The 25012-nt window shown below is 37.9% G+C and overlaps 2 protein-coding genes across 3 annotated transcripts in view; one reads left to right on the top strand and one right to left on the bottom strand.

Moving 5' to 3' along the window:
* Positions 1-23000, bottom strand: part of LOC125245534 (cytolytic toxin-alpha-like) — a 74936-nt gene extending 51936 nt beyond the window's left edge. The window contains exons 1-3 of one of the 2 annotated variants that reach the window (XM_048156164.1): positions 22861-22908; positions 7150-7262; positions 4451-4547 (exon numbers count right to left, since the gene is read on the bottom strand). In XM_048156164.1, coding sequence (XP_048012121.1) covers positions 4451-4547; positions 7150-7239 — 187 coding nt within the window. In that variant the 5' untranslated portion in view covers positions 7240-7262; positions 22861-22908. Of the gene's footprint in view, positions 1-4450; positions 4548-7149; positions 7263-22860 lie in introns of both variants that reach the window. The other variant, XM_048156174.1, reaches the window with a different exon arrangement.
* Positions 1-25012, top strand: part of LOC125245430 — a 1350402-nt gene that overhangs the window by 1156611 nt on the left and 168779 nt on the right.

Genomic DNA, 25012 nt, shown 5'->3' on the forward strand with positions numbered 1-25012 from the left:
GTACAGTCATTGGTCTTATGACCTAGTTGGGATTGCGTTCCCAAAGCGACTACGCAGTGTCGATGTTCCCATGAAAGGGAACGTCTCGGGTTACATATGTAACCCTGGTTCCCTGAATAAGGGAACGAGACACTGCGTAGCTTAGCCATACTCCCTGTATGCCTGTAAGCGTCTGCTTCATACTTATATCAGAAGCTGGCATTCTTTGTTCTCAGGGGTGCTTTATAGTTTCCTGGTCCGTGACATCACTCGCTCTGACGTCCCATCACACTATTGGTTCAATTTCACAAGTGCTTCAAAACGATACACGCAGAGGCATTCCCAAAGTGACTACGCAGTGTCTCGTTCCCTTATTCAGGGAACCAGGGTTACATATCGTCGCTGCCCGATGAAACTCACGTATGTCCAAAACGGTTACTTTTCAGGAAGTGAAAAAAACACCGTATTTCAAAAGCAGTTGAATGTAGCGTTGTCATACTTGGTACGGCATCTTTACATGTAACCATATTCTTGCCAGTGTAATGATATAATCCACATTTGACCAACATTGAGTTTAAATGGACATACGTGCATATTTTACTGTAACGGTGGTCGATATGCGTTCTTCCGATCATTAATTAGAATGGCCAAGTCGCGTTTCATATTGACAGATGAATACGCTCAGTTTATTAAATAGCCTACGTCTTAGTTTATTAAATACGCGTAGTTTATTTAATATTAATTATAAATTTATTAAATGTCTCTTGCAAACTATGAAGGGACAATGAATCAATACACTGACATGGTAATGCTAGACAGATACTTTGTTTACACAGTCCTACCGTAATTTTGTCACTCCTAGACGTATGTCTGGCGTCAGGGGGGAAACGTTTATCTCGATAAAGGAAAGTCATTGTCTCACCAGGCTATGTTTATTTGGCAATGTAACCTCACAGTGTTATTCGGCTATCCAGTGCTGAGCTTCGATGAAACTTCACGAGACCGGCGAGATGCTTCCACAGGGCGGGAGATACTCGGCGTGATTGACAGCTTTGACACCAAATGGATATACGTGAAAATCAGATGACATGATTTCACAACTTTTCATTGGCCATTGAGATATGTGAAGCATACTGTATACGGAAATGAACCTGGACATTCAATCTGTCGAAAAATCTCAAAATCTGCAAAATGGACATACGTGGTTTTCATCGGACAGCGACGATATGTAACCCGAGACATTTTCCATCAGAGCGGATCTGCATGGATCTTCCTCGCATGGAGGGATAACCAAAATATTTGCCAGGTAACTATGCGCTTAAACAGTACTTTTACAGACAAATCTTCCTGGACTAACTCTTAGAGCTCCATCCAATGATCTTCTTCTCTATTAGAATTCCGGCAGTGGAGACACTGCTAAGTGTATTACTGCCCTCCTTGGGTCAAAGTTTAAACTAAATTGTCATATACAATATGCTAGTGCAAGTATATAACAAATACAATAACATCATAATATAAAAATGTAAATATTTATATTATAAAGTTTACAATGAAGTTTACAATGGCTTCATAAATTAATTAAAAACATAAAAAAGCAACATACAACCAATGTACATTCTTTGCTCTACATTTTCAAAAAGTAGAAGTGTTGTTATTTTGTGTAATTAATTTAGAGAAGGCACACCGCCATCATACTCCGACGAAAGTGACTTGAACGCACCTACCGTTGTACACACGACTTCCCACCTCATAAATATGAACTTCCCAGGAGGACTTGAACACACCATTAGTTCAAACTTACCCCATGTGTGGAGGGCAGTAATACACTTAGCAGTGTCTACACTGCCGGAATTCTAATGGAGAAGAAGAAGAAGAAGAAGAAGAGAGCTAGTTCAAGATGAGCATCTATGGTTAAAACATATTTAAATTTTTTTTTTTTTTTTAGAAAATAAGCGATGGTTTCTCTAGATAAGACCCTTATTCCTCGTCTGGGATCGTGTAGAATGCTTTCAAGCTGCAATGAAACTAATTTTGACCTTCAACCGTTTGATGGCCATTGAAGTCCATTATAAGAAGAAAAATCCTGGAATGTTTTCATCAAAAACTTTAATTTCTTTTCGACTGAAGAGAGAAGGATATGAACATCTTAAATGACATGGGGGTGAGTAAATTATCAAGAAATTTGAATTTTAAAGTGAACTAATCCTTTAAAGGCTCTCTAAGCGATCCTGGGTGTAGTAACTTTCTGTTGACGTTCGAAGTGTTGTCAAACAAAACAGATCCTCCTCCTGCTCCTCCCCTCTGTGCTTCCTGAAACAGTCATGAACGCACATTTAAAATGTTAGTAGCTTGCGTATTGACGCTGCTTGTCCGTTATTGGCTGGGCGCTGTTTATTGTTTAGTGGTCCAGGCTGCACCAGTTTGTTTTTGATGCCGTTTTTGGAGCTTGTGGCGACTACAGAGACCGCGTTTTTTTTTTACAGTGTGTTCAGGGGACAGGCAGCTAGAGGATAGTGAGGAGATGTTTGCTGTATGTGACAAAAAATTTTTTGGCCTAAAAACGCGTCCCAGCGCTTAGAGAGCCTTTAAGTGAGGCCAGTGAAGAATTATGATGATCTAACAGAATGCTGTATATCACAGAGATTTTCTCTTTTAGTGCTGTTGAATTCATCAGAATCTCCTCTATGCTAGACCACTCCAGTGATAGATGCCCTGCCTTATCAAATGACAAATTTGCAAATTCTTATAAAACTCCTGTCTAGGAATGTTGAGTTCTGAAATTAAATCTGACTTAAAGGAGCAATTTATAAGCAAATGTTGAAACTGGTATATACCATATTCTTTCCATTTTATAAACAGTGTCAAAGCCCTTGGCTTCCTTAATATGTGGCAGAGAGTCTCTGGGACTGATTGTGCATGCACCTGCACCACATCACACCACATCACACTATTTAAGCCGCACACACACACACAATCATTGCGAAGTCTTGATTTGCCCCAGTGATAATTTCTGAGCGTTTGCTTGAGGACTGTTACCCTGTTGTCATTTGGACTGTTTATTCCCTGTGATTCTCTGCTGCCTGCCCTGATCTTTGCCTGTTTACTGGACTGTGTTTGCTTGGCGCCTGCTCTGATCTCTGCCTGCCACGACCATTGCCAGTCCCTGTTTATGTCTTTGCATTTGTCCCTGACTGCATTTATCATTGTTTTTAAAAAAGCTGCAAATGGATCTCCATTCTGTCGACCCATCATTACACAATGACGGCAGAGATATATTTTCTAAAAAATAAAAAAAATAAAAAATATATATATCTCATTTTATTGTACATTCAGCATGCTCTCTTTTAAGTTGATAGGCTAAAAGCCTGCATGGTTTGTTTCCATATTCATGATAATGTTGCCTAGTGAAAGTTAATAGTTTTTTGGTATGCTCAATCTGAAGCAAATTAAGATTATTTCTGACAGTATTAAGCTTCCTTGAGTTTACCTCTGTAGGTGATTGCTTGTGAAGTTTCTCTAAGTGTATCCTTTTTCAGTTGCTCGGACCGCTCGATCATAGATTTTTTCCTTTTAGATGTATATGAGATCAGATGCTCTCTAATCACAGTTTTGGCCACATCCCATATCACTGCAGGAGCAACAGGGGAGGCGGCAATTATCCTGCCTGTATTGTTCCAACCATTGTCTAATATTTTTACAGGCATCAATATCAGTAAGAGGTGACAAATTAAATTCAATATGATACAATTGGGGAATTTAAGTTGTACGTAAGTCACATTTCCTCTTTTGTTTAAAGCATTAAAGTTAAATCAAACTTGATTGTCCACAGTTTATCCAGCACTGATATCGTGGTAGAATTTATCAGCCTTGCGTGGTGAGGACAGCAGTTTGATCTTCCTGTTGTACACCACCTTTAACTTGCACTGATAATGGTGAAACCCTCGGAAAGTCCCAATGCCGATAAAACGGGCGATCCGTTAGATATACAAAAGGCAACTCATGTCAGGTTTAAGCACTACAGAGACATCAGAGCCAGCGGTGTAAAAATAGCCTACTATTATGATGAAGTAGCCTCTATTATTATTATTATTATTATTATTATTATTATTATTATTATGCTAGTGCAATTCTAGCTAATGCATATAAACTTTAGCAAGATTGATATTTCATGAAAAGAAATAGAACTAATTAGGCTATAATTTTTTGGTGACAGTGCAAAATCCTGAATCATCAATGAACTAATACATTTTCACATTCATTACAATTTTAATTTCATGTCCTGATGTTTTACCTATCCTATCATAACAGATCTATTTATTCATGGATTTTGATTCCAGTGGTGGCTGCATTGTTTCCGCTTTGTGTGATTCAACCTCCAGAGCATTGTAAAGTTCCTTCTAATGATTTATAATCTGTCCCTGTGATATTGTTAATAGTACATTCACATTTTGTAACAACATTTCAATCTTACCTGGATTTTTTGTGTTTCCTTGGTCTGCTAAGAAGTGAAGTCCTCCAGTGTCTTCATTTAAAATCTGAACCTCATCAGGTTTGGGTTGTAACACTTCCTATTTTTGAAGGAATGGTTAAAAAAAAATTAAATAAATAAATTATATATATATATATATATATATATATATATATATATATATATATATATATATATATATACAGTGGGTACAGGAAGTATTCAGACCCCCTTAAATTATTCACTCTTTGTTATATTGCAGCCATTTGCTAAAATCATTTAAGTTAATTTTTTTTCCTCAATGTACACACAGCACCTGTCATGGAGACGAACCCCGTGATTCCCTCCACTGGCCAGCAGAGGGCTCCATCCCCGGAATACTGACACACATGCATCCATTCACTCACCTATACTGACTCACACTACATTTCCCACAAGCCCTGTTCCTTGGACTCTGATCACTCTCCAGCTGCAGCTAGTTTGTACTGTTATTTAAGCGGCCGTCACACACTGACACACGCAAAGTCTTGATCATTGCCCCGGTTGTCATTACTGAGCATTTTTACCCTGTTTGTTTTCCCGTTGCCATTCCTGTCTGTTTATCGTTTATCGACCCATTGCTGCCTATCTATTGATCCTTTGCCTGTTTCCTTGGACTGTGATTCTTGCCTGTGACCCCGATCCTCTGCCTGTTTCTGACCACGCATCTGCCTGTTCTATATTGCTGTGTTTGCTGGTTCTGACTCCTGCCTGTAAGACCACGAGTGCTTAATAAAGCCTGCTAAATGGATCCCATGTCGAGTGATGAGTCATTACAGCACCCCATATTGACAGAAAAACACAGAATTGTTGACATTTTTGCAGATTTATTAAAAAATGAAAAACTGAAATATCACATGGTCCTAAGTTTAGTAGAAGCACCATTTTGATCTAATACAGCCATGAGTCTTTTTTGGAAAGATGCAAAAAGGTTTTCTTTGGGGATCCTCTGCCATTCCTCCTTGCAGATCCTCTCCAGTTCTGTCAGGTTGGATGGTAAATGTTGGTGGACAGCCATTTTTAGGTCTCTCCAGAGATGCTCAATTGGGTTTAAGTCCGGGCTCTGGCTGGGCCATTCAAGAACAGTCACAGAGTTGTTGTGAAGCCATTCCTTTGTTATTTTAGCTGTGTGCTTAGGGTCACAGTCTTGTTGGAAGGTAAACCTTCAGCCCAGTCTGAGGTCCTGAGCACTCTGGAGAAGGTTTTCATCCAGGATATTCCTGTACTTGGCCGCAATCATCTTTCCCTCGATTGCAAACAGTCGTCCTGTCCCTGCAGCTGAAAAACACCCCCACAGCATGATGCTGCCACCACCATGCTTCACTGTTGGGACTGTATTGGACAGGTGATGAGCAGTGCCTGGTTTTCTCCACACATACCGCTTAGAATTAAGGCTTGGTCTCATCAGACCAGAGAATCTTATTTCTCACCATCTTGGCAAACTCCATGCGGGCTTTCATGTGTCTTGCACTGAGGAGAGGCTTCCGTCGGGCCACTCTGCCATAAAGCCCTGACTGGTGGAGGGCTGCAGTGATAGTTGACTTTCTACAACTTTCTCCCATCTCCCGACTGCATCTCTGGAGCTCAGCCACAGTGATCTTTGTGTTCTTCTTTACCTCTCTCACCAAGGCTCTTCTCCCCCGATAGCTCAGTTTGGCCGGACAGCCAGCTCTAGGAAGGGTTCTGGTCGTCCCAAACGTTTTCCATTTAAGGATTATGGAGGTCACTGTGCTCTTAGGAACCTTAAGTGCAGCAGAATTTTTTTTGTAACCTTGGCCAGATCTGTGCCTTGCCACAATTCTGTCTGTGAGCTCTTCAGGCAGTTCCTTTGACCTCATGATTCTCATTTTTATAGCTGCCCTTTTAATACAATTAATTTTTTGACAGGAACTTTCATTAATAAGCCTTTATCTGACCGAGTTCTGCTGTGCTCTAAATCACTCACAAATCTTTGATAATCTCCATTCAGTTTCACACAATATTAGTTGTTTTCATTCCTTTTGCACAACATTGCACCATTTCATGCTTGTCATCTTCAGAAAGATCTTTCTTCATCTCATATTACATGAGAACTGTGACTTGCTTAATAATGTGGAACAACCTCTCAGTAGGGTTTCTATAGATCTGGCAAATTATTTTGTCTGAGATTGATACCAGTTATCTAAAAAGACATGGATAAATAAACAAACATTTTTTTATAAAAACTAAAATCTGAATGTTTATTATACTGAAATCTTACGGATATGTCACTTGCATAATAATTTGGAACGCAGTGTAGACAGGTGTGTGGCTTTCCTAATCAAGTCCAATCAGTATAATCAAACACAGCTGGACTCAAATGAAGGTGTGGAACCATCTCAAGGATGATCAGAAGAAATGGACAGCACCTGAGTTAAATATATGAGTGTCACAGCAAAGAGTGTGAATACTTAGGACCATGTGATATTTCAGTTTTTCTTTTTTAATAAATCTGCAAAAATGTAAACAATTCTGTGTTTTTCTGTCAATACGGGGTGTGTGTACATTAAAGAGTAAAAAATTTAAGGGGGTCTAAATACTTTCCCTACCCACTGTATGTATAGATAGATAAAAAAAAATCCACAATGATTTTTTTAAATCATTACATTTTAAATAAAATATTTTGTCTGAAGAAGAGCACTTACCTGTGCATTCACCACAGCTAGGGTTGCCAACCATAGATACGCACAGTAGATGCAGTTCGGCTGCTTCAGGTACATCAAAAGTGCCGACATCTTGGAATTGTCAACAAGGAGACCTGTTTGAATGTCAGTGTGAAGAAGACGCCTGTCAAAACCTGTCACCATTACCTGAGTTCTCCTATGATCTGGTGATCTCATGTGGCTTAACCGTCAGCCACCCACAGATTCTACATGTTGCCATATCTGACCACTACTGTGTCTTTGTTGAGATTTCAGTATGTACCAGAAGTGAGTGATAAAGGAACTGTCAATAAGCACTATCTCTCTGCTGATTCAGCCGCTACCTTCATGGAGTGCATGTCATCTCTCCCTCCTCAGGCACTTTTGTTAAGAATTTTAGTCTCAGCTGCTCTGAAGGTATTAACTTTGTTGCTCCTTTAAAAACAAAGACTGTCTCTAGGACAATTAAAGCCCCATGGAGAAATAATACATCCATCGGAAAATTAAGAAGAGCCTCCAGGACAGCAAAAGAGCAATGGAAGCGCACAAAGCTTACAGTTCACCGTTGTATCTCTAAGACAGATCTGAAAATGCTAAATAATACAATGAGGTCTGCAAGAAAAGTTTAATTGACCACAACAAAGACAACCCTAGATTCTTATTCTCCATTTGTATCATATAGTGTGTCATAAATGATCCACATGACACAGGTTACAGATAATGATTGTATTTATGTACAAAGCAGAACAGAATAGTGCAGCATATATTCTCCCCACAAATCCAAGGCTCTGGAAAACCCCAAACATGGGTTTTAAAGAAACATAAATCCATACCATTATATCTTCCTCCTCAGCAGAAGAAAAAGCTGTTCTCAGCTGTAAATGACAGGACAGAAAATCTAACACAACTTCCATTCAAGGTTGGATGTTTAGATACAACAGCTGACAAGTACATGCATTTGCAAAAACATCATGCTGGAAACATACGTCACCAGATGAGTTTTGGTATTAACATAGCTTTTGCTGCTCTCAAAGATTCCTTCGAAGAAAAGCAAATATAAAAATAAGTAAAATAAATTGAGTGGAAAAAATGATACCACTTGAACCTACCGCACAGTATTGTTGTACATTTTTTAAACCTGTACAGAGAAAAACAGCATCTTAATTTAACCATGAACCAAGACTAATAACAACAGTTCAACATTTAAATCTATTGTTATCCCTCCAGCCCCCTCTGAGTGATACTACCAATCTCTCTTTTGGTATGGAACTCATTTGTCCACTGAGTAGTCGTCCAGTCTGTTGTCACTATCCTAGGCCTTAAATTGTAGTGACAAGCTATGGACAGGATCAGTTAAAGACCAAATGTCAAAAAACAAAGAAACATCTTCCTCCCTTGTGTTTGTGGTGCCCTGTACTACTGAACAAGGATCATATGCCTCCCTGTCAGCATCAAGCAAATCTTCTGTCCAATGCAGGTGGTTCAGTACAGCCTCATATCAACACGGTCAGTCAATTCCTGAACATTCTGACCAACATTCAAAGCATCAGTCCCATTTTCCCAGGAGCTTGTGTGGCTTGTGATGCAGCTGTCTGCCAAGTGTGTAAGGGCTGTAGATTTCCCACATGCATTACTCCCAAGTCTTGACCATTATCAACACTGGCCAGTCTATAATATACTTCACACAGCTGTTGCATGACTGAAAACATGAATACACTGGATAGCTGCTTTGTAGTACAAAATTAAGTTGTGCTTCAGATTAAATGAGGGTGCTTTCACACTTTGTTCGATTGCCTGGACCGAACCCGAGTTCGATTGCTCCCCCCTCCCCCTACCCCTATTGGACTGCATTCACATTATATTATTTGGGTCTGAACCACGGAGAAAGTGGCAAAATGCATAACGTTGCTCTTCTCACTTCTATATTTTTGTTTTTGAACCGTTTGTTTTGTTCATGACGGCACTTGCGTCTATCTGCCGCAAATGTAAAATGCTGAAGGCGAGCAGAAATGAGAAAGGCTACGCTACGCTACAGCTCTCTGCTTGCAGCACGTCAATCACGCTCATCGGGAAAGTGAGTGAAACACACACACACACACACACACACACATTTTTATCAAATAATACGGCATTAATAGCAGTTCGCAATTTTGTACATTTGCATTCATATCAGAAGCGAACCGAGTTCAGAAGACAGTGTTCACATCATCCAAATGTACCAAACTCTGACGTCATTCGAACCCGGGTGCGCACCAAAAGTGCTAATGTAAAAGCACCCTGAGGCACTGATACTGTAGAAGCAATCTATTGAATAAACATCTGACTGGAGAGCTAATTTGCAAAGCTCGTGCTAACATACCCATTTTATGATCAGATGCTTATGCTTTCTAAAAAATATGCTTGCTGTTTTTCTCATTTTTGTTGAACAGCATGTACAACACGTGTTTACTTATTCATCTGACTGTCGCTCTCAGCAGTTTGGGCGGTGTCAGATGTTCATTTACAGTATATCACAGCTCACACATTTCAAACTTTGTTTAACCTCTAAATGAAGAACAAAAAAGTAAATCGGGGCCTTAACAGAAATAAGCACAAATGTCCTAGTACCCCAGAGCACAGTCTGGACGATGGGCCGGGACGACACATTGGGGCAGAGCAACACTTTTTGCCTCACCCACCCCAATTTCAATGGTTTGTAATACAGCAAATCATATTGGTAGACACTTTGAGCAAGTTAATTAAAAGAAAGTTAATTCTTGTTATTGAAAACACTACTTTAAGACTATGGCAAAAAGCTGTGACCAATTCTCCCTCCAGGAGGTACTGTGGTGAATACCCATGCCCAGAACTCTCCAGATTTTGTTGCAGAGTCCCAAGTGGGGTCTGATGCAGCAGCTAACTTTGAGGCTAAGTTGGCTCCGCAATATGGAGGCCTTTGAGTCATGCACAGATATGTATAAAGTACTAGAGACCCAGACTTGAGTAAAAGTACAAGTGCTCTATCAAAAAAGTGAGTTGAGTAATAAATAAATTGGAAATGCTAAATCCTCTTAATATCCATAGCTGATGCTTTAATCGTGCATAATAATTAGCCTATTATTATTATTAGTAGTAGCAGTAGTATAGGGTAGGCCTGTTTATTATTAAATTTGGCCCGCAATATTTCATAGCGCATCACCGCATAACTGACGCTCTGCGAGGATAATAAAAGATTTGATTAGCATATAATTAGCCTACTTCTCACTGAAAATTATTTAAAGACATTTATACAATGAATTAAAGGCATATAATTAAAATTATTAACAGTAGCCTATGTGTCCGAAGACTGCAATAATCAGTCAATGAAAAGCAGCTTCACTTCAAAAACAACTTGTTTAATACGATATACTTCTCATTTTTTCACCCACTACATACAGTTTATGGGCCACAAGAGAAATATTAAGAAAATAAATTAAGACATAGGCCTATAGCCTACCGTTAACAGGTTGAAGTAGCGTTGTCTCTGAGAGAATATCGAAAGGTCGTCGGTTTTACTTTTATTTTCTGTAAAGGCTGGTGAATAATTGACAGGGGATTGAGACGTCTTCATTAGCATAACTCTCGCGCAAAGTTTGCACATTGGTTGTGTAATATAAAGTAGACACTGACTCGCCTTCCTGGTTTAAAATGGAAAAAATTCCTATATTGCAATGTGACATTTTTCTTTATCACCAATTGCCAAATGATGGACAACAGTTCACATTTCCGCATTTAATAAAATTAAGTAAATATTAAATAGCCTACATGAGTAAATAGAAAGTGAAAAGCGAAACATGTAATTTAATGATCAAGTAAATTAATACAAGAGGCACCGGTTATGTACACCCAGGTGGCTTGAAAGACGTGGGTTTATCCATCATGCAACACGAACTGGAGGTAAGCAACATTTTGCTAAATTGCAGCTAGTTTGATAGCTACAGAACTTAAAGATCTCCCTCTTTTCGTTTTCTTTCTTGCTGCATTGAAGATTGGTTTAAGTTCTTTTTTCACGCAGGCGCAGTGGGGGGAAAAACAAAGAGTTTAGGCAAGTCGGTTCGTAGCTCTGCTTCAACTGCGCGATATCCTCACGAGGGGCGACCAAAATTTCTGACATGCCAGAACTTCATCCGACCATGCGATTGCCAGTCGGGAGAGGTTTATTGCCAGTCGGGAGAGGTTTATCGCCACTCGTTTCCCCGTGTACACTGCACGATCACTGCACGACAAATGACACACGACAAAGCTGAAAATCGGCCCGACTCAAAAAAGCGTCGCACGAGTCAGAATTTGGCTCAAAATCGGACGAAAATCGCACAGTGTATGCCTGCCTTTACTCACTCTCACAGCCATGATCACTTGAAGTTGAAGGGGTGGAAGGTAGTGTTTTTGGTTCGTCTTTGGTTGATCTTTATAGCTGATCAAAAGGCAGAACGGGAGCAAGCGCAGCTTCTTAATCACTTGATTCGCTCATTGATGTGTCAGCTTCATCAACATTTTTATAATTGTAACTAGTAACGATGCAGCACATAAAAAAAATATCGGAGTAAAAGTATTAAACTCATCGAAAATATGTACTGAAGTAAAAGTGGAAGTAGGAGAAAAAAATAATACTCTAGTAAAGTACAGATACCGCCTTTTAGTACTTAAGTACAGTAGTGAAGTAGTTCTACTTCGTTACTATACATCTCTGGTTTTCACCCGCAGAGATCTTACCTTAACGACCTCAACAGATCAAATGAGTCAAAGAAGACTTCCACAAGAATGAAGGCGGAGCTTCAGCGCACATCTCCTGTTATGTTATTGTCACGGACCAACGGTGGCATGAAGGTGTTTTGCAACTGAAGTGAACTTTTCCTGAAAGTTCGCTTTAGCAAGCCGTTTCGAACTTCCAAAAAGAACACAAAACAAACTTCTTTTTGGCCTGATTTTGTTCGAAATGATGTCACATCTGTCTTTGATTTCGTTTGAAGTATATCGGGTCCTTGTTACATTTTCATGGAGTTTTTGCTGAATACAGTGTATTCAGACTTTAGCTGTTACAATGTAGTGATTTTTACTTTGTCCATCCAAGGACGCGAAGTAAAATAGGGATTGGTACTCACGTCACCGCTGACGTTGTGATTTTGGATCACACGTCTCTTAAGGTGTGGTTATGAGTACATCAGATAACCACTTCCCCCCCTTTTTCCCTAGTTCAGGGCACCAGTCAGGGTCTTTCACTCCCGACAGGGGCTTTCATTCATTTAGAGTTAATGTTAAGTGGTCAGCTGATTTATCTGAAAGATTGGTGATATTGCTAACTTGTAGAGCCTTTTCTGTATTATCAGCACAAGGAAGACACAAGTGTAATAAAAATAAATTTTATTAACAAAAAGATAAACAAGAATAACTAACACATCTACTAAATGAATACCACGAATGATAAAGGAATAAAGTGCATAAGACATAGAATACAAGTGATTAAGTTGGGTGTGGCTATGGAAGAGTTACATTATCTTGTGGAAAGAGAAACTGTTTCTCTGAAAATAATAAGGTGGAGAACCTTATTATTTTCAAACAAATAAACGAGAGATTATTTGTTATAAACTAACATCAGCTATATCATCTAATAGGAATTAGGAAATTATATACTGATAATATACAACAATGCCAAGGTCTCTGGAAAGAGGTTAAGTGATATTTACGTTCCACTTGGTTGAGTCTGATGACGTTGACGTCTTCCACTGGTTGTGCTGGGCGACAGTGCAGTGGGGAGAGGAGCCAGAATCTGTTTCAACAGTCTTGAACACGAAGCTCTGTGGGATGCTGATCTCCTGGAGCACCCAAGGGTCCTGAAATCTGGAACACGCAGATGAGGCCCTGGTGTAGGTGCAGAAGGTCCTTAACAATCTGGAACACGCAAACAAAGGTACCTTGGAGTGAAGGTTTGCTCTCCTGAGCTTAACCTTGTTGCAGGTGTCGTTACTGGACGGAAACTCTGAACGTAGTGTTTGTTAATGTCTCTTTCCTCACAGGCTAGAGGCTCAGAACGTGGTCGTCTCTGTTGCTGCCTCACAAGTTGTAGACTTAGATCATGGTATCTGTTGTTGTCTCTCTGGATGGACCAGAGGCTCAGAACGGTGTTGTATCTGTTAATGTCTCAGCTTCGCAAGCCGGGACTCAGAACTGTGTATCTGTTGTGTCTCACCCAATGGGAGACTCAGAACATTATATCTGTTGTGTCTTTCCCCTTTGAAGGGCAGACTCAGAACTGTGTATCTGTTAATGTCTATCCCCGTGCAGGATAGACTCAGAACAAGGAGTGTCTGTTGAAAGGGTAACTTTATCCCTTTCCGATGAGGAGGAGATTGCATTTTGGCACTTCTCCATTCGAGTGCTGTGATTGGCTGCTGGCATCAGAGGGGACACACCAGAGTGTGGCCCATCTTCTCTCCCCTGTGGAACTCATTTGCATAAAGCACAAAGTTGGAAGTCTTTACAGTGTCTTTAAAGCTTACCAATGCATTACTCACTTTCCAAACCACCACCAGAATACCTTTGGCAATATTCTAAACAAATAGAGACTAAACATGATGGAAAAAAATTTAACTGTCATTCAATTGTACATTAACAGCTGAATTTGTATCAGATGTTGCACTACAAATGGCTGTCACTGAGAATACTTATTTCTGTGAATAAGTATGAAATGGATGTGTAGTTTGCAACAGTTCTAAGGTTTTCAAACATAGTTTTGAATGGATTCAGACAGATCTTTGTGATCTCTTTTTGATTCACCCATTGCTGCTAAGGAATTTTTATGGTAGTCTCTGGCCAACCTTAGGAAGTAGTGTCTAGATGGGTGAAGGGCAGTAACTGCCTGTGGACCAATGAGAAGTCTTGTCCTTCCCAGGCTTGGTACAAGAGGTCTTCTTCTTACCCTCTAAGAGAGGTCTGGATGTTGTCCTTACATCTTTATCTGATGGCGTTGGACAGTTTGTTTGTGTTAGGCCATCAAGATCCAATCAAAATGTAGCAAACCTTTGTCTGCTGTTACAGACAGAGAGGGGCCCGGCCGTAAACTGGGCCCTAGAATGTGCAGTTCACTACAACAATAATATGAGGACAGCACGTATGTAAAAAACTTTTGAGAAAATTGCATTCATGCATGGTTTGTTTAAAAGTCAATGAAATAAGGCTATAAAACCTATACTGTATTTTTGTTCATAAGAGTTTTGAAAATGACTGGATCAAATAGCCTAGACTTTTTGTTTCAAAACGATGTGAAAATCATCCAGGGGGTATTCCAGGAAGCAAGGTTAACTTGCCGTCTCATATACCCTGAACTCTCGGTTGCTTCCTCGAGGTATGCTGGTATGTTCCCGGTTAATACACAAGACATTTGACATTTTCAATAAAGCGACAAATTGACGATTCACCATTGAAACAGACGCTATATATATATATTAGTGGTGGGCATAGATTAATTTTTTTAATCTAGATTAATCTCACTGTAATCTTGGAATTAATCTAGATTAATCTAGATTAAAATGGCTCATTTGAATTCTGCCGAAGGCATTCAGAATATATGTGCTACCCAAATAATGACTAAAAGTAAGTCTTTGAGAATGGGTTTCTCAAGCCAGGTAGCGCATTAGACCAAGGGCTCATCTCCTGTTTCCAAAATGCATCACAAACTGCTTGAGAAAGCTGTTCTACTATGATAATTGGTGATGAAAATAAATTGTGTTCAATAAGATGTACTTGTGTTTACTAACTGTTTATTCAGTTAAACATGAATTTTGAACTGTAGGCTTACATAAGAGGTCATGATGAACTGTTTACAGTCAGTCAGCTGGTGGCAATCCACTGAGCAAGGAGATTAGTTTGTTAAAAAATATTTGAAGAGTTCAGATGCAAAAGCCTCTAAATGCCATCTGAAATTTTGCTCCAAAATTAGCATTTTTATCAAGCTTGTATGTTTAAGTTCAGTAATTTCACTTTAATGTCAATTAATAGGTCATTTTCATTGCCATTAAAGTGAATTTACTGAACCTAAACATACGAGCTTGATAAAAATGCTCATTTTAGAACAAAATTTCAGATGGCATTTAGAGGCTTTTGCATCTGAACTCTTCATTTACAGAAGATTTACTCATTTAAACTTTTTAATTATTCAGTTTGGGTTAAAGTATGATATTATAAAAAACTAAACTAAACTAGCCAGAAAATAGGATAGCCTATATAAACATTATTTTAGTTATTACACAGACAGCAATATAGGCTCTTGCATACCCAAATCAAACCCGAGTTTTCTGTCTTTTTTCACCGAGTTTGCTGTGTTGTAAACATGTTCACGCGTCAGATGATGTCAAACACAAAGCTTACCTCATTTGTGTGCAGCAATGGATAACACAAGGCTTTTATTTATTTATTTTTATTGATTTTACGTTTATATGCGAGTGTTGTACACCTTGCATGTTAACAAACTTTCAAGACTACCAAGTTTATAAAGGACCAACTTATAAAAACAAATTTATAGCTGTCTTTGTAAAGAAATGCTCACTTTATATGCAGATTTGAGCCGCTGCTGTGACGCTGTACAAACATTGAATACTTGCGCGTCTCTGCAGCTGCAGTGACGGTGTAGTGACACTCACGCTTGCAGTGTGAAACAGGCTTTAGTCTTGTCGAGGTTTCCATTGGGAAGCTTCTTAAAAATACATTTTCCCTGAAGCAAACCCGGCGGCTTCATAGCTGCATCCATGTTAGCACGTATTTTTTTATCGCCCGATAAGAGTCTCGCTGCGTTAACGCCGATAACGGCCCACCACTAATATATATATATATATATTATATATATTGTATATATAACTATAACATTATAACAAATTAAGTTACATTAATATAACTATATTAATTTTATAACATGTATCTGAATACCTCTTAAGCAAACTAACCCTGGATCATGAGCTGCTCTGGAGCAGGTTATGTTCAGAGAGTAAGTTGCTACGGCTACTAACATACCCTGAAAGTTACATCCGTTTTTGTAAATAAAAGTTGAGGTTGTCTGCTTACTTATAAACATATTCCAGTATGTCACATAACCTGCTTTCTAGAATACCCCCCAGGCCTCTCATTCAGATAAAACAATATTTTGATTTTAGATTTGTAAGACATGTTTTGTGTCAGGAAGGCTTATGGGGGGGTCATTCAATATTCGTGAATGATCATGAATATTGATGTTTTTTACACCTGGGAAGACAAAGACCCTCCCCTAATGGCCCTATCGGGTGAAATGTTCTAGAAGAAATAATGTGACGAGATGAAAAGAATGGCTTTTTGATTGTTTATATTTTATTTACAACACAACACAATCCAAATATACATAATGACGGCACATTATTGAGCACACTGATCTAAAACAGAGAGAGCTGAACAGTTACACACCATTGGTCAGTTCACTTTAGAAGACCTTTTTTAAGATATCTACCCAGAGCCGTGTGAGGATCTTATATGATGGATGGATGCACTTTTTTGGGCTTCAAAATCTATTCCTCTATTCACTGCCACTGTAAAGCTTAGAAAAGCCAGGACATTATTTAATATATCTCTAATTTGTATTCTTCTGGAAGAAGAAAGTAACACACCTAGGATGGCTTGTGGGTGACAAAACATTGCTAGCTGTCAGTCCCAATACACTTACACAGGTCAAATTGCATATGAATTCCTCTAGCTGCGCCTTAGACCTACTACCTACTAAATTTCTCAAAATGGTTATGAACCTCTTATTACCGGACATCCTGAATATCATTAATCAGTTCCTACAGCAAGGAGGTTTTCCACAAATTTTTAAAACTTTAATTGTTTGGCCCCTGCTGAAGAAAAGTAATCTTGATTCTTCTGTGCTCAATATCTACAGAGCAATCTCTAATCTTCCATTTCTTGGTAAAATAATTGGTAACACTTTACTTGAAGGGGTGTGCATAAGACTGACATGACACCTTCATAATCATGACATGACACGTGTCATGAATATGAAGGAGGTTTTATGCATGTTTATGACAACTGTCATTAAATGTCATTCACTTAATTATGTCATTTTTAATGCAAAGATGACATTGTTTGAGATGTCCGAGTTATGACAACTTGACATAAACCAATACATCATAACCTGTCAATGTCTTTGTCATGACAACTTGACATCATTTAGCTTTATGGGTTAACATTACATTAAACTGTCATGTGGTTGGTTTTGACATTGGCTGTCATGAGGCCATTATAATAGTGTCATGAATATGTATCTTGAGCTCAAGTACAGTGGTACAAATTGAACTTGTCATTAAAATGTCATTAAGTGACAATACTCTGACAAATAATTTTATAACAGGGTCATGAATAATTTTCATTTCATGTTTTTTTTTAAGTTTCCTCCAACAGAAGGTCAGAAAATAGACAAATTTCAATTTCAAATTTCTTAAAGGTGCCCTCGAATGAAAAATTGAATTTATCTTGGCATAGTTGAATAACAAAAGTTCAGTACATGGAAATGACATACAGTGAGTTTCAAACTCCATTGTTTCCTCCTTCTTATATAAATCTCATTTGTTTAAAAGACCTCAGAAGAACAGGCGAATCTCAACATAACACCGACTGTTACGTAACAGTCGGGATCGTTAATATGTACGCCCCCAATATTTGCATATGCCAGCTCTTATTCAATGCATTACACAAGGGCAGCTAGCAACGTCTGGATCTGCACAGCTGAATCATCAGACTAGGTAAGCAAGCAAGAACAACAGCGAAAAATGGCAGATGGAGCAATAATAACTGACATGATCCATGATATCATGATATTTTTTGTGATATTTGTAAATTGTCTTTCTAAATGTTTCGTTAGCATGTTGCTAATGTAGGCTACTGTTGGTTAAAGTTACACCGTTTATTACTGTATTCACGGAGACAAGAGCCGTCGCTATTTTCATTATTAAACATTTGCAGTCTGTATAATGCATAAACACAACTTCATTCTTTATAAATCTCTCCAACAGTGTAGCATTAGCCGTTAGCCACGGAGCACAGCCTCAAATTCAATCAAAATAAAACGTTAACATCCAAATATATACTTTACTCACATAATTCGAAGCATGCATGCAGCATGCATGACGAACATCTTGTAAAGATCCATTTGAGGGTTATATTAGTTGTGTGAACTTTGTAAATGCGCTGTAATATAGTCAACAACTCATGTGGCAGGGACCACGCGATTTAAAGGGGCGGCGCCGAGTGTAAATCAGTGCATTGTTAATGATGCCCCAAAATAGGCAGTTAAAAAAATTAATAAAAAAAAATCTATGGGGTATTTTGAGCTGAAACTTCACAGACACATTCAGGGGACACCTTAGACTTATATTACATCTTTTAAAAACATGTTCTAGGGCACCTTTAAAAAAAGATGACAGTGTTATAAAATAATGGTAACACTTTATTTTAAGGTCTTTTAACTAGTTGCGTTTTACAATTAGCATGCATATTACTAGAATATTGACTATTTATTAATAATTATTAAGCACATATTAATGCCTTATTATGCATGACCTTATTCTAGATTCTTAATCCTACCCAATACCTAAACTTAACAATTAACTATATTTAGAAGCAGTAAATTAGGAGTTTATTGAGGCATAGTTAGTCGTTTATATATGTGTTCCCTATACTGAAGTGTTACCAAAATAATGTAATGTAATGTTAACCCATAAAGCTAAGTAGTTTCTTAAGTTTGATAATTACTCTGCTATGTCATGTTTATGACAGGTTATGATGTATTAGTAATGTCAAGTTGTCACGACAAAGACACTGACAGGTTATGATGTATTGGTTAATGTCAAGTTCTCATAACTCGACATCTCAAATAATGTCATCTTTGCATTAAAAATGACATAATTGAGCGAATGACACTTAATGACAGTTGTCATAAACATGCATAAAACCTCCTTCTCCCTTATTCCTTGTGGATGTAACATTTCAGATGAGACTGCATCTACTCATGACATTGATTTATGTTCACAGGGAGATTCTCTCTGAAAGAAAAGATCAAACTTTGGAAGAGATAATATGCTTTTCTGGATGATACTTTTGGGAAGCAGATACTTTTTTCCAGTTATTGAGAAGTCTGAGAAAACCATTTCAGTACATCAGAAATATGTGGGTTTTGAGATCTCAAGTGAAAAGAAAAGGTTTCATAGTAAACAGTGCAGCACTTCTGAGTTCTACGTCAGAATGGCATCTCATTATTGGCTGACGCTGTTCAAGTGAGCACTACGATGAATGCATGTGGTGTTTTAACTGTCGATTAAAATACTGAAGAACCCCATTTTCAGTCATCATTGTTTATCAAGGTTAATAGGGGCAACTGATCTTTTGGATATATTGAGAGTTAAAGGGGTCATGAACTGAGATAACACATTTTCCTTGAGCTTTTGACATATAAGAGTTCATCATATTATAAGAATATTCTTTCAGAACTGAACTGAAAACTTCCTTGTTAGTCCAAAAAATAGCTTTTATTTTAACCATGCCCAGCGAACGACTGATCCTGGAATGTGCCTGTTTATGGGTGAAAGAATGCCTCTGCAGAAGAAAATCAATGCCTACTTCATAATTGCAACTTTGGCATGTGAGAGAAGAGAAGAGCAATACTGGACTATAAACAATATTACCTTCCAACGGATCCCAAAGTTAGGAATGTGGTTACTTATTTTCAGCAATGTGAATTTCTCAGTAGAGCATTTTTTGTATATTCGGTACATTTTTCTTTGGATCCACATTATTTCTCTTAGTAGGATGAAAATAATCTGTTATTTAAATTCTATAAAGAAAGTGAAAGAAGAACACTCCCTTTACACTGGAGCTGTTAATCAAACAGCACGAGTTTATCAGTGACTTAGTTCGGGACAAAAGCCAAAACTAGTGTGTTGCACTGTTAGTTATGATGAAAGCATTTGTTAGTGTGCAAAAATCAATAACGAGATCGCTGTATCAACATGTCTGTGATCGGCTACAATACTTATCACTGCAACCTTTCATGCCATGATCTAAATGTAATGCTATAATCAACACTCTTCACGATTAGTAAAGAGCTGTTATAGTAAAAACATTCAAAAAGTTTGAGAGAGAGTTCCATATGTAATACAAGCTATTTCATATGCAAAGATGTCAGCCAATCACAGCGGTGGGCGTTTACACTGAAGTCTCACAGAAGACACGCCCCTTCAAACGGGGCAGGCTAAAATCAGAACAGGAAAAATGCCTTTTATTTCTAAATTGTAACAATTTTTGATGTAAAAATCATACTAACATGATAAGTGCACCCCAGGAAACACAAAACAGACCCCTTTAAACACCCTGACAAAAGGCAATATACATGGGTCAAGGTGAATAATAATAGAGTTACTGCTGCTCATTTTGACAGAACTTGAGCCCCTGCCCCTTTGCTGTCACATCGCGGTGCCCCCGCTTTAACATTTCTCCCGGAAAGCAATTTCTACCGAGGGGGAACCCGTTTTACTATACCGTTTATTTGTAAGTTTGAGGAACAAAGATGATAGCCTCCATTGTCTGCCATGGCGTTGGTGCTGGCGTTACGTGCATCCACTTACGGGTTGGATGGTGGGGTTTCCCAAGGGGGTGGGTGCTTCCAAGGTCACACATTTTAATGTCTGGAATGGACCAAATGTTTTTTTTCTCTTTTTTTTCTTGTTTAAAAGGTGCTCTAAGCGATCCTGGGTGGAGTAACTTTCTGTTGACGTTCAAAGTGTTGTCAAACAAAACCCCCTCCCCTCCGTGCTTCCTGTAACAGTCATGAACGCGCATTTAAAATCATTCTTGTCGGTTATTGGCTGGAGCATGTTTATTATGTTTCGTGGTCCAGACTGCACCAGGTAGTTTTTGTGTCCGTTTTTGGAGCTTGTGGCGACTACAGAGACCGCGTTTTTTTACAGTGTGTTCAGGGGACAGGCAGCTAGAGGATAGTGAGGAGATGTTTGCTGTATGTGGCAAAAAATGTTTTGGCCTAAAAACGTGTGACATCGCTTAGAGCACCTTTAAACATGAAAACAATGTTGTCATCCTTGTCGTCATGCGAATTGGTTTATTTCAATTCCTATTCAGTTTATTTCAATTCCTACTCAGGGGTACGTTTCCCGAAAGAATCGTTGGTGAACCATAGTCGTAATTGAGTCCCATTGAACTCTGTTGGTAACGACGGAACTTGCGACCATAGTTCACTTTGGGAAACGCACCCCTGGTGGGAATTTAGAGTATTTAAACCAGACCTTCTCAACCTTTGGGGAGAGAGGAGGGTCAGTGAGTTAAGCTGAATTTTCGTTTGTGCCGTTTAAGCAACTTTACTTTGTTCTTTGTAAAGTAGGACAAGTGTACGCTGGGTAAAGCATTTGTAAAAGTCATTTTTCCATTTATTGTTTTTTTTCTTTAACCGTACTCACATACTTGTAAATAGTAATTCTTGCTATCTGGATTAATAAATACACTCTTTGGATTATCCTGGTTTATGCCTATGCCTTCCTATTTCTTCCCTTGGTCCCTAATGACCTACCTACACCTCCAGGAGTTATGTCATTTCTTGTGGTGTTCCTCAAGGCTCAATTTTGGGTCCTCTATTATTGAACCTATACATGCTTGTTTTAGTGGTTGTAATTAATTAGTTCAGTATTTAATTTCACCAGTATGCAGATGACACGCAAATCTATCTCTCACTTGCACCAGATGCCTACAATTCAATTTCCACCCTACTGGACTGCATAGAGAGCATAAATCTGTGGATGACTCAGAACTTTCTACAGCTAAACAAAGATAAGACATACAGAGATCTATTGCTCCACATCTTGACTTTATATTAAAAAAATAAAAAAATAAGGAACTTAGAAATCATGTTTGACAGTGACCTCAGTTTAAAAAAAAAAACATCACCTCAGAAACATCTTCAAAGTACATGATATTCTCTTGCCTTCTGAAAATGATAAACTTCTTCATGCATTTGTTACGTCTAGACTTGACTATTGCAATAGCGTTTTAACTGGGTTACCAAAGAGCTCTATTAAACACCTACAAAATGTTCAGAATGCAGCTGCATGAATTAATAACTTGCTAACTGCTCTAAAACTAGAAATCACATTACTCCAACACTAGGATCCCTTCACTGGCTGCCTGTATCATTCAGAATTTAATTCAAGATCCTCTTATTAGTTTTTAAAAATCTTTATGGAACTGCCCCAATATGCCTTTCTAATTTGTTGAATAAATATATTCCAGCAAGATTGCTCTGAACATCAAATAGTAATTTGTTGGTTGTGCCAAAAACACTGTTAAAACTGGTGAGTCAGTCTTTAGTTATTTCAGTCCTAAACTATAAAACTCTCTTCCTGACAACCTACGAGCCATCGACTCTCTGTGCACTTTTAAAAAGCATCTCAGGACACATTTGTTCACTACGGCTTTATCATGGTTTATTTTTATTGTTCTATTTTATTATTTTCTATTATGTGATTTTATTTTTGTTTATCTTATTTCTATATGTGAATTTGTTTTGTTTTTTCTGTGTATTTTCCTTCTGTAAAGCACTTTGTAAACAGTTTTAAAAGATGCTATAAAAATAAAGTTTTCCTTACTACCTGTTCATATTGGTTTAAAATCACATCTTACCTGAACGTCTCTGTTCTTGGTATGGTAAGAGATGAAGTCTGAAGCTGATCAGAGATCTGTAGTAATATTTGTATTCCTAATGTCTCATGAACAAGTGTATTCTGAGAAATGTTTCTTTTTTATCTTTCCCTTGATCAGAGGTTGGAGGGGAGGTGCCTGAGTTCCTGCCCCTCTGACACTGAAATGCTTTCTGGTAGTATACAATCATTTTGTGTGAGGTACAGAGTAGAATTTATCAAAGATGTTAATTTCTGAAAATGGTATCAAGATTCAGTGTGTGAAGTGACATGCTGTCCTAAATGGTACACTTCATGTACTCTTGTGGTTTTGCTGACTTACAGTGACCACAATGTACATGCATCTCAATGTGCACTTCTGCTGTAGTAGACTTAAAGTAATTTCTTATTAATTTAAAGATTGTTAAAAAAAAAAAAAAAGATTGTTAGATTATTATAGCTGCCTGATTCGTAACAAAGCACTGTTGGCCAGAGGAGAACTGGCCCTCCGACTAAGCCTGGTTTCTCCCAAGGTTTTTTTTTCTCCATTTTAACACCTGTTTGCCACCAGATGTCACCTGTTGGAGTTTGGGTTCCTTGCCGCTATCGCTTTTGGCTTGCTTAGTTGGGGACTCTTGACATCTGATATTTAACAGTGCTTTGATCTGCCTGCATTGACACCGTTGTATGCGAACTGAACTGAGCTGGATGATGACATCACTGTTTACTCCAGTGCTGATATAGATAAATTAATAACTATTGTTTCTTACATCAGAATCAATCAATACTTTATTTACTTAAGATGGATACTGACACAATTTTCTTTCAGAGCTGCTGTGCAGCCAAAATTATATACCAATTATTACTGTAAAGCTGCTTTGACACAGTCTGCATTGTAAAAAGCGCTATATAAATAAAGGAAACTTGACTTGCAAGATTTGGCTTAATGGTTTTATGTATCTGGTAACACTTTAGAATACTGTTCCGTCATTAATGTATAACTACACAGGAACAAATGAGTAATGCATTATTAACACTCTAGTAACTACAAGTAACTAACAAGAAACTCTGATTAATAAATTAGTAAGTAATAACACTCAGTTGAATGTGGTCGTTCACTGTTAGCTAATCAGGATTAGTATTCTAAAGTGAGAAACATGATAACTCTCTAGTAACTGCTGGAGTCATTTAAATAGTTATAAACATATAAACTTTTTTGTAAGGTTTTTGCAAAGTATTGGATAGTAATTACTCAAGTGTTACTACATCATTCCAAAGAAACTACTGATTATTTGGATCAGTTTTCTAAAGTGAAGATCATGATAACCCACTAGTAATTACTCAAGTGTTACCAAATACATCAGATGGAATTACTGTACAAAACCCACAAAAGTTTACAGTGACTTAATGAGAATCTAAAATCAAGCCTAGGTATTTTTCCTATGAAACTTGTTCGATAACCTCATCTTTAATCCTACTGTTCAAAGATTCTGTTACAGGTAATTTATTGAAAAATTTAGTAATTTATCGAAATATTTTAGTATTTAAGTTTAAACAAGAGGCATCCGGACACCAAGCGGACACTTGTACTAGAATCTGGAATCTGGAAAAATACTAATTGGTCTATAATTAATCATATTATCTGAATGCCCAGATTTAAAACAAGGCTTTACCAATGCATTTATACAACTATCAGGGAACTGCCCATTTTTATGGAATCATTAATAAGATGAATAAGGGGCTTAACTAAAATATTCACACTAAAATACATTATATATATATATATAAATAAAACAGGCAGAATCAAGGTTATATATATCTTTAGAATACGTAGTTTAATTTATTATTAATTCTCATGATTACTGATTGATCAACTTCCTGTGTTTCAAATAAATTAACATCTATCCTCTATATTCTCAGACGGATTAGCATCTTCATCTTACTACATTTAATGAATTTATCTACAACACTTCCAATGTTAAACATTAGTTTATCACAACATTCATTCACTTGTGTCATGAACTGCTCTGAAATGCACAGGTTGAGGATCCTAATGCAGAAGTGTATTAAAGGTCAATCCAAAAACGTAATCCACACAGATGAAAGGTCAAGAGCACATGGTAAACAGTGCAAACAATGACAGAGTCCAAGGCAGA

The sequence above is a fragment of the Megalobrama amblycephala genome, linkage group LG1, assembly GCF_018812025.1.
Source record: "Megalobrama amblycephala isolate DHTTF-2021 linkage group LG1, ASM1881202v1, whole genome shotgun sequence".
Classification (NCBI taxonomy): Eukaryota; Metazoa; Chordata; class Actinopteri; order Cypriniformes; family Xenocyprididae; genus Megalobrama; species Megalobrama amblycephala.